Source organism: Pteropus medius, unplaced genomic scaffold, assembly GCF_902729225.1.
Source record: "Pteropus medius unplaced genomic scaffold, Ma_sr-lr_union100, whole genome shotgun sequence".
Classification (NCBI taxonomy): Eukaryota; Metazoa; Chordata; class Mammalia; order Chiroptera; family Pteropodidae; genus Pteropus; species Pteropus medius.
In genome coordinates, this window is record NW_024355008.1 from 6,938,272 (window position 1) to 6,955,657 (window position 17,386).

A 17,386-nucleotide genomic window follows, 5' to 3' on the forward strand; every position below is an offset into this window, starting at 1 on the left:
AGCACTTTACTCCTCAAAACAACTCTATGAAATAGGTGCTGTATTATCCCATTTTATAGGCTTGGGAAAGGTTAATAACTTGACTGAGAGTACAAGAGTCAGTAAATGGGACTGCCTTGAAGTCTAACCTCTCTGCCTCCAAATATCATTCCTGTAAAAATCTGCTTCCTGGAGAACATATTCCTCAGTAAGAATCTACTGCTAGGCTCCAGTCTGCCATGCTATTTTATTTCTAAATGTTTCCATATCTCTGGCAAGAACTCAAAGAGAGGGAGTCAGCTCTTTTCCTGTTAGTCATGCACATTTTGACTGCTCTCTCAACTTCACCCAAATCAACAGGCTTATATCCTCTCACTACAGCTTTTCACTGTCCAACAAGCCCCAGATAGGACGAGGTGTCTTTCATTAACAGTGATAAGCAAGTAACTAGAAACCCAGACAGGTTTATGTTTGTATCAAACCTAGTAGATTAATTTGTTTTATAAAAATAATCAGTAGACCTGAACATTTTTAGTTGCAAAATTTAAAAATCTATTATTCTTTATTACAGCTGTTATACTATTACTACAATAAGTCAGGAAAAGCCTCTAAATGTTCATCTTTACTTACTCGAATTAGAGATTGTTCAACTTCTAACGTCTTCACAAATTTCTGCTTCCTGTAGCTTTGATAAAACATAACCAACCAAATCTTTTTCAGATTGCTAAACAGATAAAATTGTAATCAAAGTGTCTTCTATAACTCTATAGTGTGATTTTTCTAAAAATGAAATGTCCATCTTGTTCTGAGTTGACAAATATGTATTTTATTAATCATGATTGTGTAGTAGTAGAGGTGAAATATATGGACTCTGGAGCCAAAAAGTAAAGATTTGAAATAGACTCTGCCTACTTTTTAGCAGAAAGAAAAATTATTTGACTTCTCTAAACTTCAGTTAAATAGGCTAATATTTAGGACCATGTCTGGTATGCACTCATTAAGACTTAGCTGTTACTAACCCTCAGGGAGTATTTGCTACAAGCTGTCTCTCTAATTTAATTGGGAATTCTGTAAAGAGAGAATACCTAATCTACAAATTGCTTCCAAATGTAATGAAATTTTAATACTAAATTTAACAATTAATGAAGATGATATAATAGTATACTTTCGAGATATTTAATTAAACATTGTTTCAATTTTACAGCTTTCTTTTAATATTCTAAGTCCATTTTTTTCTTCCTAGTCTCAAATATTTTTATTGGCCCTTGAAAACTTGATAGGTCCTGAGCATTGTGTCCGTAGTCCTTGATGGATGGAATGGCCTCGGCTAAGGTAAATGCAACAGCTTTGAATGCTACCTTTTCTGGCTCCAAATACTGTTCCTTTGATAGTCTGCCTCCTGAAGAACATTTTCCTCAGCAAGATTTTGAAAAGGTTTCTAAAAGTTTTTGTAAGGTTAGTAAACAGAGATTCAAAGCTTTCCCAGACATCACTGATGAGCCAAAATTCTCAGTTCATAGTTTGCCTACATTCAGAGTTTGTACCAAAACCCAGGCCAAAGCTCGTCCTGCAATTAGGCATAATGAGGAGAAAAGTTAGGACTGGAACTGGCACTGACCCAAGAAAGAATATCCTCTTTAATAGAGCGGAGTTGCACCTTAAGAGACAGGGTTATCGTGTCATTTTAATCTCAAAACATTCGGTCTTATGTGAAAATTTTTTTAAAAAATTAAGATTTACCTCAAAATATAAAATGCATAAAATATTTAATATTTCAAAGGGAATGGATTTCAAATATTTTTTTAAACCTGTAAGACAAACATGAGAAATGTATGATATTATTTTAAAGCCTTAAGGCAGTGGTTCTCAAAGTGTGGCATACAATGGATCATAAGGGCAAAATATTTCAAAATAATATCAGGGCACTATATGATTTTTTCACTATGTTGGTATTTATATTTTTCAAATTGCATTGCAAAAACAATGTTGAATAAAATCGTTGGTACCTTAGCACAAACCAAGGCAGTGGTCCTAAATTGTAACAATAGTGACTATATTTCTCACCTCCATTAAATTATAGGAAAAAAAAAAAAAAACCAAGAAAAAGTCAATTTAGCTCTAGAATGTTCTTGATGAAGCAGTAAACATTTTTAATTTTATTAAATATCAATCTTTCAGTATATCTTTTTAATATTGTGTGATGTAATGGGAAGTACACATAAACATGTCTGCTGCTTACCAAAGTTGTCTCCAGGAAAAGTATTAATTTGAGTTACAAACTGAACTAGCTGCTTTTTTCATGAAATACAATTTTTACTTGAAAACTGGCAGCATACAATAATATTCATATTTGGTTATTTAGCAAGCATTTTTGGAAAAATAAAGAATGTTAGGAGCCTGTCACTTTGAGGAAAACAACACAGAATCTTAATAAATTTTAAGCTAAAATTAAAATTTTGGAAAATTTTATCTGCCACCATGAACTTGGCCTCAAAGACTTTTCTGGTGAGAGTGATGGTGATATTAATGAATGTGATATTATATAATAAAGTAAGTTACCATTTGTAAGATCTGCATAATTTAGTGAATCATTATTTTCCAAATGACCAGTGCATGATATTATATATCTGTTCAAAATGGAAGAAAGGCCAGTGAATTTTAATGTAAAAGTACCGATCTGGTCTAAAATTACACATTGCGACTAACTTCTAAACAATTATCATTTGTCAAATTTTGTCAAAGTAGCAAAGAATAAAATCCTCAATTACCTGAAAAGGCTATTAAATTCTCTCACTTTTTCATTTACATATTTCTGTGAGGCCATATTTTCTTCATATACTTCAACCAAAACAACATTTCACAACAGATATAATGCAGAAGTAGAATCCAGGTGTTCCAGGTGTCTTCTATTAATCCAGATATTTAAAACATTTGCAAATATGTAAACAATGCCACTCTTACTATTTTTTTCTTTTGGAAAATGTAATAATTTTTCATAAAATATGTCATTTATGTTAACATGTAATGGGTCTTTATTTTAATAAATTAATATCTTAAGACTTTTAAAAATTCTTTAATTTAGTTTTAATATCTAATATAGAATATCAATTTATATAACCCACATAAATTAAAGTTCTGTGGTCTTCAATTTTTATAAGGGAAAAAGAGTCTTGTGACAAAAAATTTTGAAGATACTGCTTTAAAGTTAAATGTTTTCTAAGCCTACAGCCATTGTGACATCAGCATCAGGTCAGTAACCACCACTTGAAGGATTCCATGCAGGACACCATTGTTTCACAGAGCTCTCCAATTGCACTGCCCTGTAGGAAGCTAACCACCTAGAGTGCCTACTATTGCCCTTGATTTTCTCCATGGGGCATTCTACAATGTTACCAGGAAAGACAGCCAACAAATAGTAAGAGAAAGACCATTTCATTCTTACACTGCTCCTTTCTTTAATTCTCATCAGGTCTCCCAACATCTTGCCCCTTGTTTCACTGTAAAAGATGTACAAACTTCAAACCAAAAGGGCAAAAGCTGCTGCTGGGCAGATGTGGACTTCAAATCTCTCCAAGATCAGACAATCTCTTAAAAATGTTTACCATAAATGTAAGAACCAGCATCCAGATTCAACTAGAAATCCAACTTTGACTTCCTACGGTTGTGATCAAGATGACATTAGTACTGACGAAGAAATGAATCATACAGTAATGCTCCAAGATATTAAAACTTCACAAATTGAAATCCTCAGGCAAATGACTGATGTTGTCAGCACAATATCAAAAATCCAAGGAAAGATTGACTTTTATCAGAAGCAGATGGAGGTACTAGAAACCAGAATGAATGTTAACGAAGACAAACAATGCACTATAACTAAAGATATCTTCTCTATGAAAGAAGACATTGATGCTTTAAAGAAGAAGGTGACAGAACTGGAAAACCAGAATTCTTGCTCAGGCATACATTGTTTAGAAATCCTGGAAGGACAGAAGGGTAAAGAGGTCATGGAACTGCTTCACAAACTCATACAACCGGAAACTTTGAAAAACACATTGGCCTCTACAGACCCTGATATCTCTTCAGCAGAACCAGAGAAAGTGTGTAGTTATTCCAAGCCCACTGATCACCTTGAAGAAAAAACAATTTCTTCTCAAATTAAAGTTTTGAAGAAAAATAACCATCAAAATGCATTAAGCTTTAAAAAAGCAAAGTCAAATATTTATATTTACCCAGACTTTAGTACATGGATCAAGCTAACTTTTGTCCATGGAGGAAAGTGGAGATTTTTTCTCAGTGCTACCAAGTTAGAAGAATTCATTCAGTGGCTTCTTTCTAGACCAACCATCCCTCCTGAGGAACCGCAACTCACACCCCGGAGATATTGTCCATTCACTGGGCCTATTGTGAGCTTGACCACAATCTGTCTCTCTGTTTTCAACTACATTTACTGTCTTTTTGGTTCTTCAAAAGAGGAAGTAACTCGACTATAGAATTGTATTCTGTGTATCTTGGCAGTAAATAAATGTAACCTGGTGGCTCCAAGCATTCATGTATCTTCGTGGTTGCTGTAAACGCCTTCGTAGTTTGCTCCCTGAGGGCCCACTGTCTATGAAATGCTATATGTCAACAGTAAGTGAAGGCATATCATCCCTTTGGGCAATTATGGCACATTTTCTTTCAATGCTCTTGTTTTCTTATAGGCAATTCATGAGGACTCATCTGGTGCCCATTTCATAGATAATTGGAAGCAAAATAAAGGGTCAAGGGACTGAGAAACACATTTGGTAGCCCCGAGTCAGTTTTCTATACACTCTTAATTTAGTGGCCTTTAGAAATAAGATTTGTGATACCAGAGAGAGACTCTACTAACAAGATTTTAAACAGTGTAGAGTGAAAAAGATACCCATTGTCAAGGCTACTAATGTTAGAGCTATAAAAATGAAGTGCATTGACAGGACAAGTTAAGCCAGAAAAAATATTATTCCAAAAATGGGATTTTTTTTTCAACTTCAGTTTCATCTCTACCAAACAATTAGAAAAGAAGGAAAAGGTTGAATATGGCACTGAGTATTTTTTACATTTTCATAAAATGAGATAAAAATGATGTCTTGTTTGATACAGAGGAAAAAGGGAGGGGCAGAATGTAAGGAAGGATTAGTGAAGCAAATTAAATCTCACTATATTACCATAGATTCTTATATGACAAGGCCTTTCTTTTTGTATGATTCATATACTACTTATCCAGGTGGGCTTCATTTTTAGACATAATAGGTGGTTGCTATCTAAATGTAATTTTTAAGAACATCATGCAGAATAACTGCAAAAATATTCTTCCTTCACCATGTAATTCACTAAATGAAATCTACCATTAGAGAGTCATATGCTGTTAAACTACAAATATTCTTGGTAAATGTACTACTCTAAATTATTCTCAGTTAATAATTTGAAAGAGAGTTTTGGCAATTAGCTAAGAACAACCCAATTTCAAATGAAGAAAAAGGCACTAGTGTGGTTATAAAGGGAACTAAGGGAGAAATATGATGAGAAGACACAATATTATCTGGTGCCAGTCTGTTGGTAATTATATACTACAACTTTTTCACTTACAAATGCATTTTATTTGACCCTTTTTTACAAATGTACAGATGTGTACACAAATAACTTTTAAAATATGTCAATGTGCGATAGGTGCAGCACAGATAATACTACTCTAAACTACTTACAGTAAGCCTATATATAAAATGAGTTTGTTTTAAATGGGATAATTGTGCTAAACAAAGCAAAGTGTCATTCTGGTAAAGGCAGCAGCAATGTATCTATATTTACTATCAGTGACATCCACAAAGAACAGCCAGAGTTCTAGATCAGCACATTGGGTATGGTCCTCACATCAGAGAGTAACTAGGTAGGCTATGACACAGGCATACAACATCGCAAGTGGCTTCTGGGAGAGTAAAAAGTGATACTGCTGGTATTTGCCTGGGTCATCTGAGCCTCTATTTTAATGCATGCCTTCACTTTTTCCTCCCCTTACACGCCCCCTTAGCACTTGCTTATTCCTTCTAGAGTTTAGGGTAAGAGCATAAGGTCTGGGAATCACAAGACAGTTCTGAACAGTCTTAAGTCCTACACTTACAAGCTCTATTCATCTAAACTGGATTTGTTTTGTCATCTCCACCATGTTTGTTTTAATCTGCTGTTGTTGTTGTTGTTGTTGTTGTTTTTTGTTTGTTTGTTTTTACCTAGAGGAAGAGGTGGAAGGGACACTACATGACTTTCTCAGAGTCTCAGACTCCTTCGAGATGATTGTCCTGTCAATTTACCCAAAGTCCTTGTGAGGAACGAGGATTTTTCTTTTGAGTCAATTAATAGTTCTATTAATTTAGTAAATATTTCTTCAGTGTTCACTAATAGCAAGGGATCATGGAGGATCAACGAAAAAGTAGACAACATTCCCTATACAGTAGACACATAACATTAAATAGGATAAATAGAATGTGTGCACACATAATAGTTCTAATGAATGACAGGTGGGGATGGCAGCAAAGAGCAATATAATAAGTACTCCCAGTATCCGAGAAGAAAGGGTGATGAGCTTGTAGTAAGAAGGTAAGAAGAAAAAGTTGTGGTGAAGGCAGTGTACCAGAAAGAAGGAAAAACGAGCACAGGAGTGGGGCCTGGAGGGACTGTGGGAAATAAAAGCTACCAAGTATGGCCATTATTTCAACTCTTTATGGATCTCATATTTCTCTTCAGGGATCCGCACCATGTTCATTTTAACCTCTTTTTTCGTTTTTTTGTTGTTGTTTGTTTGTTTTTACCTATGTAAGAATATTTGTGGAGGAGGTGAGAGGGACACTACATGACTTTCTCAGAGTCTCAAACTCCCTCAAGATGACTGTCCTGTCAATTTACCCAAGGTCCTTGTGAGGAAAGAGCATTTTGCTTTTGAGTTGATTATTTAATAGCATCACTTAGACGATGACTCATTAAAATTAAAACTCAACTCGTAACTTCTTGTGAGAAAATAATTTTTCACCAGTCCTTGCTTTCAAATTCACCTGCCTCTCACTCAACTCACCTCCATCCTACCTGGCTCAGAGGAGGTCAGGTCTCTCTGGTCCACATTCCTCCCCCAGTGGCTTGCTGGGTCTTCTTCCTTTTTCTGTCTTAATCGCCACTACCAATTCTTTGTACTCGGCTTACAAAAATATATGTTCGCCTTGTCCCTGTGTCTCCCTCCTCTCTTACTGATTTCCCATCACCCTGTTTGCATGAGAAGCCCACCTCCCTGTCCCCACTTCCCATTCTCTTCCTGACTGTTCATAAGATCGTATTCGTCCATAACAATGCTCTCTTTTCTGGTCCTCTCATCATCATCCTGGCAGATCCTTCGCAATTCCTTAGATGATTCCTCTGCCACTAATCATTCCCTTAAAATATTTATGCTTCACTTTAATGATTTCTGAATCAAAGAACTAACACAGACTCTTCTGGAACCTCCTGAGCTTCCATCTCAAGTGACTATTTATCTTCTCCACTTTGACGTCTAGAGCAGTCTCAAAATCCTTACTCTTAAAATTAACCTTAGTAACTCTTCATTTTTTTGACTCAAACCCATTTCTTTTCCAGTAATCCTCTGCTAATGGCATCACAGTGCAAGTTAACCACATCTCCACACTGGGAATTACTCTCAGCATTTTTCTCCCTCACTTGATGTATCAATCATCAAATCTTACCCTCTTTATCTTGAGCAATTCATAGGCTCCATTTCTATCTCTGTTCCCACCTCTACTCTTTTGGTTCAAGCCTCAATAATATCTCTTTCTGAATGAAAAGTTTTCCTCCTTGGTATCCCATCCTCCAGGATGTCCATAATCTAATTCTTAAAAAGTGATTTAAAAAAAATGCTCTGAAATCTTTGCATTGCTCCTCATATCAAGCAAAATAAAATCCAAATTTATTAGCAGAGCCTACATGACTCTTTCAATGCTGCATTTTTACCTTTGGAAAGGGGAGTTCCATAGTGGTAAAGCACAATATCTTTGGCATCAGACTGACCTGATTCAAATCTGGCTCTGTCACTCACTCGCTGTGTAACTTTGGAACTAAGCCAAAGTTTCAATCCCCAAGGCCTGTGTGTCCTTATTCCTAAAATAAGAATAATAATCATGGGTTGTTGCCAGGAATAATGAAGATTATTATGTGAAGCTCTTAGCAATTTAATTGATGCACAATAAATGGTATTTATTATTATTACTTCCTCATCCTCATCTTCCCATGATAACTTTAAATGCAAATCACCATCCAGCCAAACTAAATGTCTTGCAGGTTTTTTCATATCTTTTATCTTTGTACTTGCTGATCCTACTGCCTTAAATGCCTTTCTTTTATCTGGCTATTAAGCAATAATTGGTCATTTGAGTCTCAATTCAAATATTTTTTCCTCAATACACTTTCCTCTATCTCAGTCTCTGAGGTAGAACTGAGGAGTCCCTCAACAAACCCAACCATTGATTTTACACATATATATGTATGTATGTATATATTACACACACACACACACACACACACACACATGCACACGAGAAAAGAATAGCATTCATTTCTACCACATTGTCATTTTCTGTTCACCTGTCTATCTCCCTCACAAAACTGAGCTTTTTATGATACTGATAGAAACATACCTGTTTATCTGAAATACCAAAATCAGTTTTACTGGTTGGTTCTCAGAAAATGTGTTTAAATTAAAAAAAAAAAAAAAGATGGAAAACCCCCACCATTCTGCTTTACAAAAAAAATTGTGTCTATATATATAATTAGATGAGTGTTTATAATGTGTATGTCAAACACGAAAACCATTGTGTATTCACCAAAATGTCTCAAACCATTGTTGTTGCTATTAAACACATTATTGGAGAGTCAGAACATTCAAAGAAAAACAGACCTTAGAACAGCTACTATCAAACATTTATTATGTTATCAGGTACTAGCTAGGCCCTGGATGTTCCATGGTAAACTTTATAACTATGTAATGTGGGCAAATTCCTTAAGCCTGTATTCTTTAGTTTTCTCAACTCTAAATTGAGAACAATTTATGTCATAAGACTATTATGTTAATTAAATGGCACAATGTGTATAACCTGCCCAGAACAGTGCCTCAGTTATTAGGTACTTAACAAATGGTGGTTGTTGTCTTCTTCTCTAGGCTAGATGTTAAAAGGGGGCATGAAGATTAACAAGACATGATCTTGCCTCAAGGAGCCCACATTGAGAACTCTTCCTCTTGTTTATCAGCCATAAAGGACTCCAGACAAATAATGAACCAAGTAACAGCCTAAATACAAAAACTCCAAATCAACTCTTGACTCCCTCATCCAAAGATAGTGTGATAAGAATAAGACAGGGTGCGAAGCTCTCCTCCTAGTCTAGGCATTCAACCAATATTCCATCATTTGTAACAGCCATTCACCAACCTTTAATTGCACACTATAAAAATAGGCATCAGAGAAAAGTATTTGGAAGAAAGGGAGAAACTCAGTTTAAGATAAATAATTTAGTTCTTACTCTGAGTTTAAGGTTTGGAATACTTGCTTGCATAGACAGACATTAATGTCTGTTTTAAAAGCTGTTCATTCAAAACACATTCACTAACATTTATTGAAATCTGACTCTATGCCAGGAGCTAACCAAACTAGACTATGAAGAAACAGAGATGGAAAAGATACCAGTCTTGTCCTGAAGAAACATACTTTCCAATGTTGTTCTCTCCAGTTGCCAAGTATTTTAGCCTGTTGCTTAGATTTGGAGTAGAAAACTATACACTTCACTTAAAACTTAATTTCATTTTTTTATGGGACAACTCAAGTCCCATGTAGAAAAAGACATTGCTACTCCTAAAAGTAATGTTTTAAAGTTAATTCTTCAAGTCACAAAAATGCAACTTTTTCTGTATTGCTCTATACTCCCCAAAAATGTAGACCATACCCAACATATCAGTGGATTATGCTCCAAAATGTCATTTGTAAATCCAGTGTTTACAAGTCAGCATGTATATTACAAAGAAACATTCTTAGAGTTGGATTTTTTTTTTTTTTTTTGGCTAACCTGTAAAAACCAATTGAATTACAATATACCCAAGGTATTAATGAAACTGTGGTGCCAAGCTTTTGTGTATTCCTATGCAAAGTGTATTCAAGAAATAATTACAAGAGCAGTAATCCTGACAGCTAAATGAAGGTCCCACTCTCTTTGCTCTCTCTTCTACCTGACATTAGAGTGAAAATTTCACATATTGATGACATTAAGAGGACACTTTGGGGAACAGAAGGACAAAGAACAGGATCTAATGAAGGCCAAGACAGGAACTCTAGAGATAAGAGGCTGACATGGGGAGTTCTTGTGCAAGAAAGGAGACAAGGGTTCCATGCGGCTCCTGCGAACCTAGTCCAGGGAATAAGGGCCAAAGTTTGATCAGGGTGATCTCTTCCAGTGATGAAAAATTAAAAGCTGAGCTAGAAGGGAGAGAATTATACATGTAAAGCACTTAGCATAAGTTCACAGTAGTGTTCAATAAATGGTGATGGAGATAATGTGGATAGTGAGGTAGTGGCAAAAATTGTAGGCTTTGCTTTATTTGTACATTTGGAATATAATGTACTTGGGAAATAACTTTATTTGTGATGAATATGAAACTCCAAGTATTCCTGAGCTATGAATGTTAGAAACAGACTGAGTTAGCGGAGCAGATTAATGGTTGGACCAATGGAACGTGCAGATAGAAGTGTTGCTCTAGTGGGCTCTTGTGACAAAGATAAGATAGATTTGCATATCCCTTCATCTTTCCCCTTCCCCACCCCATTCTTTTCAGCTAAAGCTTGAGGTGCAAGGATGTGAGGTGTGGGGAGATGCAGCACAGCCAGAGTCAGAGTCGAGGAGAGGGGAAAGGGCAAGGAGAAGAAAGAAAAGCCCCACTAGGAATGAGAAACAGCTGAGGTTTTGTGCAGCCCTTCATCTAGTAAGAATATTCCTACCAGGCAGAGGTAAGGCACCCCACCATGTGCTCTGAAAATACTAAAAAAGGCAGTGCCTCCACAGGCAGTTTAACCAAATGTGATGGTCATCCTTTTTCTACTCTAATGTTACATTTTAGCTCTTAAAAATCTACATAAGCTTCCAGGAACGACTCTCAAGAGGACTCTTCCAATCGTCTCCTTAAGTTAAGGATGCCACCTATTTTTAGATATTTCCCCTCTCCTCAACTTTCACTAAGGACAGGAAGAGAAATACATGAAAATATGCCCAGGCGATAGTCTGATTCTGATGACAGATCTTTTCCACCAGTCTTTTCAGAAGGGGAGTTCTCACGAGCCAATATCCTGTTGGAACGTATAACACATCTTTCCGATATAAGAAATCAAAATGTGGGTGTCACTCATTTATAGTGACCCTCAGTCAACTTATATTTGCCAACCTAAAGATATTAATTGCTTGATGTACAGTTTATAATTGGATCACAGCTATCAGTGACACGGTTATCTGTTGTTATAGCAATATGAACAAAATTATGCCTTTGGCCGTCTAATTAGAGAAGCACCATAGGTGATCCAGTGGGCATAGTTAATATGTTATCTAAGAGGTAAGATAAGAAGACAAATCAGAGCTGATTTAATGATGTTTCTGATCAGAGGCTGCTCTGAAGACAGTGAGTTATTGAAGGAGACAAAGAGGAACTGATGACTGGCAGATTTATGCAGGCTTTTGGAGAACAACAAAAAGCAATGGAATTTACTAGATTCAACCTTATTGCAAACGATAACAATGAAAATTTTCTTCCTTCTCAGGAGTAGGATCCCAAAGTCATAGAAGACTGGCTATAAAAGAAGCCTAAAGATTACCAACTTCAGCGATATTCAAGTAGGAGTACCCCAGGGGGCTTTTTTAAATCTAGTAGACTTTTGCAAATTAACCCTCTCCAATATCATGATATGACCATGGGCTGGGGGACATAACCTTCCCCCTACTCCATTTGAGAATCATGACTACAAGGAACAGTAAATGTAGGGACTAAGAACAAATACCTAGATATTAGGTAGGAATGAATTAAAAGGGCTATGTTAGTCACCAGGTGTGTGACCTTATGAGTTTCTTAAATTCTCTGAGCCAATTTTCTTTTTTCTAAGTTGGAGATAATGATACAATATAATACAAAATTATGAGCTGAGGACAATATGAGGAAAATCCTGCATTCAGCATCTGATACATAGTAAGTATTCAATAAATGTTCCATATAACTTGTGATGGTTAATTTTATGTGTAACTTATTGGGCCAAGGGATGCCCAGATATTTAGCAAAAACATTATTTCTAGGTGTGTCTGTGAGGGTTTCTGGATGAGATTAGGATTTGAATCTATAGACCAAATAAAGAAGATGCCCTCCCCAATACAGTGGGCATCATCCAATCTGTTGAGGGCCTGAATAGAACAAAATGGTGGAGAAAGGGTGAATTTGTTCTCTACTTGAGCTGGGACATCCATCTCCTCCTGCCCTTGGACATTAGCATTCTCGGCTTTGGGCCTTTGGGCTTGGATGAGAACTTACACCATCAGTCCCCCAGTTCTCGGGCCTTGGCTGAGACTGGAACTTACACCATTGGCTCCCCCTGGTTCTCAGGCCTTTGGTTTTGAACTGGAACCACACCACCAGCTTTCTTAGGCCTCCTGCTTGCAGATTGCAGGTCATGGGACTGCTCGGCCTCCATAATCGTGTGAGCCAGTCCCTCATAATAAATCTCTTTCTATTTATCATAACTATTCTATTAGTTCTGTTTTTCTGCAGAAACTTGACTAATACATAATTCTACTATTATTACTATTGAATGGGCTGGGCAGCAGCTATTCAGAATGTTGAGGTAGGAAAAGATCGAGGACCAGAAAGTCAGTCCAACCCACTGAGGAAGAACTTGAGATCCAGAGGTGCAAACAACTTGCTGAAAGTTACCAAGCTTATAAGTCTGGACCAGATTCCAGGGCTCCAGATGGTGGGTCTGGTGCTTTTTAGGCCACACTGAATTCTTGCCTTCTGGCAAATAAAGGAGTAGCAAGATGTAGAGGTAATACACTGGCCTGGGGGTCAAAGACACATTTAACTGTGCCTCTCACCATTCGTGTAGGGTCTGTAATGTTCCATAAATAGGGCAATAGATTGATCAAGGATAAGAAATCCACAATTACCATCACCTAACCAAAGCCTCCTTCCCCAGATCATTCAGTCCGCTTTCTATTATCTTTGAAACTTTGACCTTTCTCATACCAGATGTGCCATGTTGGTCTTCTATTATGTGATCATTTCATCAGAGATCAGATGCTAATATTATATGGCAATAGTTTGTGTGTATATATTCACACACATATACATATATATATACACACATACATATATCTGGCATTAAATATATATGTATACTTATATATTGGGTATATGTATACATATATATCTATACCAAATATATATGTATAGACAAACCTTTTGATTAATTTCCTTGCCTATTATCAGCAATATTGTTCTGGTTACCATAGTTAGAGCTAAAAAAAAAGTAATAATAATAAGCATATATATACACATACTTCTGGTAGAAGCCTCAAATAGTACCTCTAAATGTTAAAGTATTTTTTAAAAGTTGAAGAGCTGTGAAAAATGTTAAAATAACTTCTTATATAAGTTTTAAAGCACGATGATAACACTGCAAAGCCTGTCATTCTAGGGAACAACAGAATTTGAAAAGAAACATGTATTAATACACTTAAGGTAAAACCTAGTAAACCATTCTTACCCGGTCTTCTTTCTCACCATTTTTAAAACATGGAGTATTTCTCTTTCCTTATGTCTTTTTCTGTGTTTTTTGATAACATGTTATTATTTTCACCCATGGTTTTTTCTCTCTTCTTTGCCTCTTTTTCTCTGTTTCTGTGTCTCTCCCTCTTTCCTCCTTCCATCACAGTTTTTCTCAGGATGATGTGGCAGCTCATGTGGTCACACATATATTCACTTGCCAGACAAGGTCATATACACTTGTCTTTTCTCTTTTCTCCTACTTGGTTTCAGCCCATGAGGCTTAATGTTGACCTTTCTCTATTCTTCCTGATTCTGCTTCCAGGTATCTCTTGTGTATTAGCCAGAATTCTACAGAAACAGAACCAAAAAAATATATTAAAATTTACATATAATATAACACATATTATATCTATACACACACATATGTATTATATAATATATACATTAAGTGTAAGGTATTGGCTCACTTGACAGTGGAGGCTGAGAAGTCCCATGATCTACCATCTGCAAGCTGGAGGCCCGGGAAGCCAATCTGAGTCTGAAGGCTTGAGAACCAGGAGCTCTGAGGGCAGGAGAAGATCGAAGTCCCAGCTCATCAGTCAGGAAGAGAGTCAATTCAACCTTCCTCCATCTTTTTGTTCTATTCGGGCCCTCAACAGATTAGATGATGGTCACCCACATTGGAGAAGGCCATCTGCTTTACTCAGTTCATCCAAAAGCTCATCTCTTCCAGAAACACCATCACAAACACACACAGAAATAATATTTAACCATTTATCTAGGCATGCGGTAGTCCAGTCAAGCTGACACATAAAATTAACCTTCACGCCTGGCTTCTTGCTCCAACTTCCCTGTATGGTTGTTTATACTGCATCGGTTCCCCAAACTTTCCTCCTCAGGCCCTGATTTCTGTTTCTAATTCATGCCAGAAACCACACTTCACCCTCTGATTTTCCCCGTTGTATGGCTCTGATCTTGGATTGAATTTCCACTCTGATTAACTCTTTAGGGTAGCCCCCTAAAACACCTTTCCCGAATACTCACTACTTCCTTCATTTTTGGTTATTCTCGCTATGCTACTTTTCTCACATGCCTTTCTGGTTTTGCTCTAACCTTCATTTTTTTCCCCACCACAGAGCTACTCATAATATAGAATAAAATTTTATTATAGAATTTATTTTGTAAAATGAAGACAGTTGAATGTCCCTTAGGCTGAATTTCAAACACAGGTGAATGGAACAAGTTCTAATTTAGCTAGGGAAACAACATTAATTGTAGTTGTTTTTACTTATTTTCCTATAGTCAACTGAGAAAAAAACTCTCCACCCTGAGAAAATATATGAAAAAAGATCTTAATCTAATTTCTTTTCTTTATTTGCTCTAATAATACGGTCCCTTTATGGTGTCTAAAAAGTTATTATTATTATTTTTTTTAATTTGTAAGCAGAGATAGAAGGTATTTTGGTTGTTTTTTCCAGTTCACTGAAAATAGCTTTTAGGAAAAGCACGTTTTGCAGAAACACTGATCTTATAACTTAACTCTGTTATCTGTATCACTGAAAAGAAAGACAAAAATAACATGACCAAAGTAATTAAACACAAATTTCAGATTTTTGGAAATTACTGAATCTGAGACAAGATAGCTTATGTAGCTCCCCCTTTTCTTCCTGCCTTTTTAAAAAATTCATAGCTTTGAATTTTCACAATTGTAAAATCAATTTTAATGTATTTATAACTTTAGGAATATTATATGCCTACACAGCCTAAAGAAGACTGGCAAAACTGGAAAGATTCAATTCACTATGACTCATTTAAATGGACCAAGTCTCAGATTTGTTTCTCTTTCACTTTATTAAAACAAGTTCCACTCACAGACAAATGGAATTTTTAATCAGGAGTGAAATTTCTCCAGTCAACTCTTCTGGTCTCTTGTTAATTAAATGTGCAGACTGTCCTTTAAAAAGAAGAAAGATGGGTGTAGACATGATGGAACTGGGCCACATGAGAACCCTCTTCCACTGTGTTCCTCTACAGTCCCCACAGTGAACAAGAATCCAAATCCCACAAAGCCCTGAAACACATCTCAATCCCAAACTCCGTGATTCTGTGTGGTTTTGTAAATAAGTCCCTTTCTAGGAACATTGGAAAGGAAAAGGAAGAAGCTATGTCCTCCTCCCAGTCTGTGAAAATTAACAATTTTAATCTACCAAATCACCCAATTCCATTGAAGTAAGTCCCAAATTGAGCAAGGCAGCACCATTTCCTACTATGGTACTCTTGGGTTTATCACAGCATGGTCATAGATGATTCTTTTATTCATTAATTAATTTAACAAATGTTGAGAAAGCCTACTATATCACAGGCACCATGCTAAGTACTTGGTAATATGTTGGTGAGTAAAACAGATATGATACTATTCTGAGGCTCAGGGAATGGGATAGAGGCTCACAGAGCTTTGGCCTTCCTGATGATTCCTCTTCACACTTTTGTGGATGCCAACTGTTTTCAACCTCTTCAGAGCCACTGCTGTGTGGTGACTCTCAGTCTGGCCCTCGCTTTCCTTGAGAACTACTTTCTCTTCCTAGGGTGCTTCCTTGACTTCCTATTGTTAAGTGGAAGATACTGTTGATTGAGCTTCCCCAAAGCCATTTCCCATCCTCTTCTACTGTGATGCCTCCAAATACAGAGGCAACATAATCAAATATATACTTCTTCAGCTTCCTTTTATCCCCTGGCCCAGATGTAAGCAGAGATCTGCTGGAGAGAATTCTAGAAAAGCATGCTTACTTGATAAAAAGGGACACATGCTACTGGTAAACACTTCCAAGTTTCTCTTTCTTGCTTTGAAAGCAGAAATAATGGCTAGAACTTCAGCACTTATCTTGTGAACATGAGGAAATATCAAAAGGATCACAAAGATGTTGGCCCTGACGTGTTGAGCCACTAAAACACCAGCAACTTGTACCAGAGCGCTTATCATATGAGAATTAAACCTATATTGTTTAAGCCAGTGTAGTTGGATTTTTTTGGTAACTTGCAGTCAAATGCAATTCTTCCTGATATTGCCTCTGCCACTATCACAGCCAAAACTGTCTCTGCATCTAGGACTTTCATGAATCTTTCTATTTCTATGCTATTCAAGACAAGGGCATAAAACTGACCTCAAAGTGTTATTCATTCCTGAGAAAGTCTACCAGCACATCAGGACTCTCCTGGTTGTTTGGTGCCCATCCACTTTTATTGTGGTTTTTCACCTGAGGATACTTATCCAAATCACCTATTGGGACTGGGTATGAGGAGTGAGGGCTGCAACATGTGTAGGTACTCAATCTCCAGGCCAGAGGAGTGACATAGATATCAAATCACTCAAATAAGATTATGGCACCTTATCTCTTAAATACTCTCCTAATAGGAAGGCATCCACAAATGCCCTCCAATAATATTATCCGTATTACTAATTTCGAACTTTGGAGGTATATATGCAAATGATCTCAGATCACTGAGATCGTTCATTCCAGAGAATTTAAGTCATATTTTTATTCTAAAGAATCATATTTAAATATTCTAAACTTC

The 17,386-nt window shown here is 36.5% G+C and overlaps 1 protein-coding gene and 1 long non-coding RNA gene across 2 annotated transcripts in view; one reads left to right on the forward strand and one right to left on the reverse strand.

The window, feature by feature from the left end:
• LOC120598173 (uncharacterized) overlaps window positions 1-17,386 on the reverse strand; it is a 135,629-nt gene that overhangs the window by 101,123 nt on the left and 17,120 nt on the right. The window contains exons 2-3 of the long non-coding RNA XR_005651529.1: window positions 14,281-14,375; window positions 13,812-14,161 (exon numbers count right to left, since the gene is read on the reverse strand). This is a non-coding gene — a long non-coding RNA (uncharacterized LOC120598173). The remainder of the gene's footprint in view (window positions 1-13,811; window positions 14,162-14,280; window positions 14,376-17,386) is intronic.
• Window positions 3,486-4,634, forward strand: CCDC54 (coiled-coil domain containing 54). The gene has a single exon (XM_039857018.1). The coding sequence runs from the start codon at window positions 3,486-3,488 to the stop codon at window positions 4,467-4,469; it is 984 nt and encodes a 327-aa protein (XP_039712952.1). The 3' UTR covers window positions 4,470-4,634.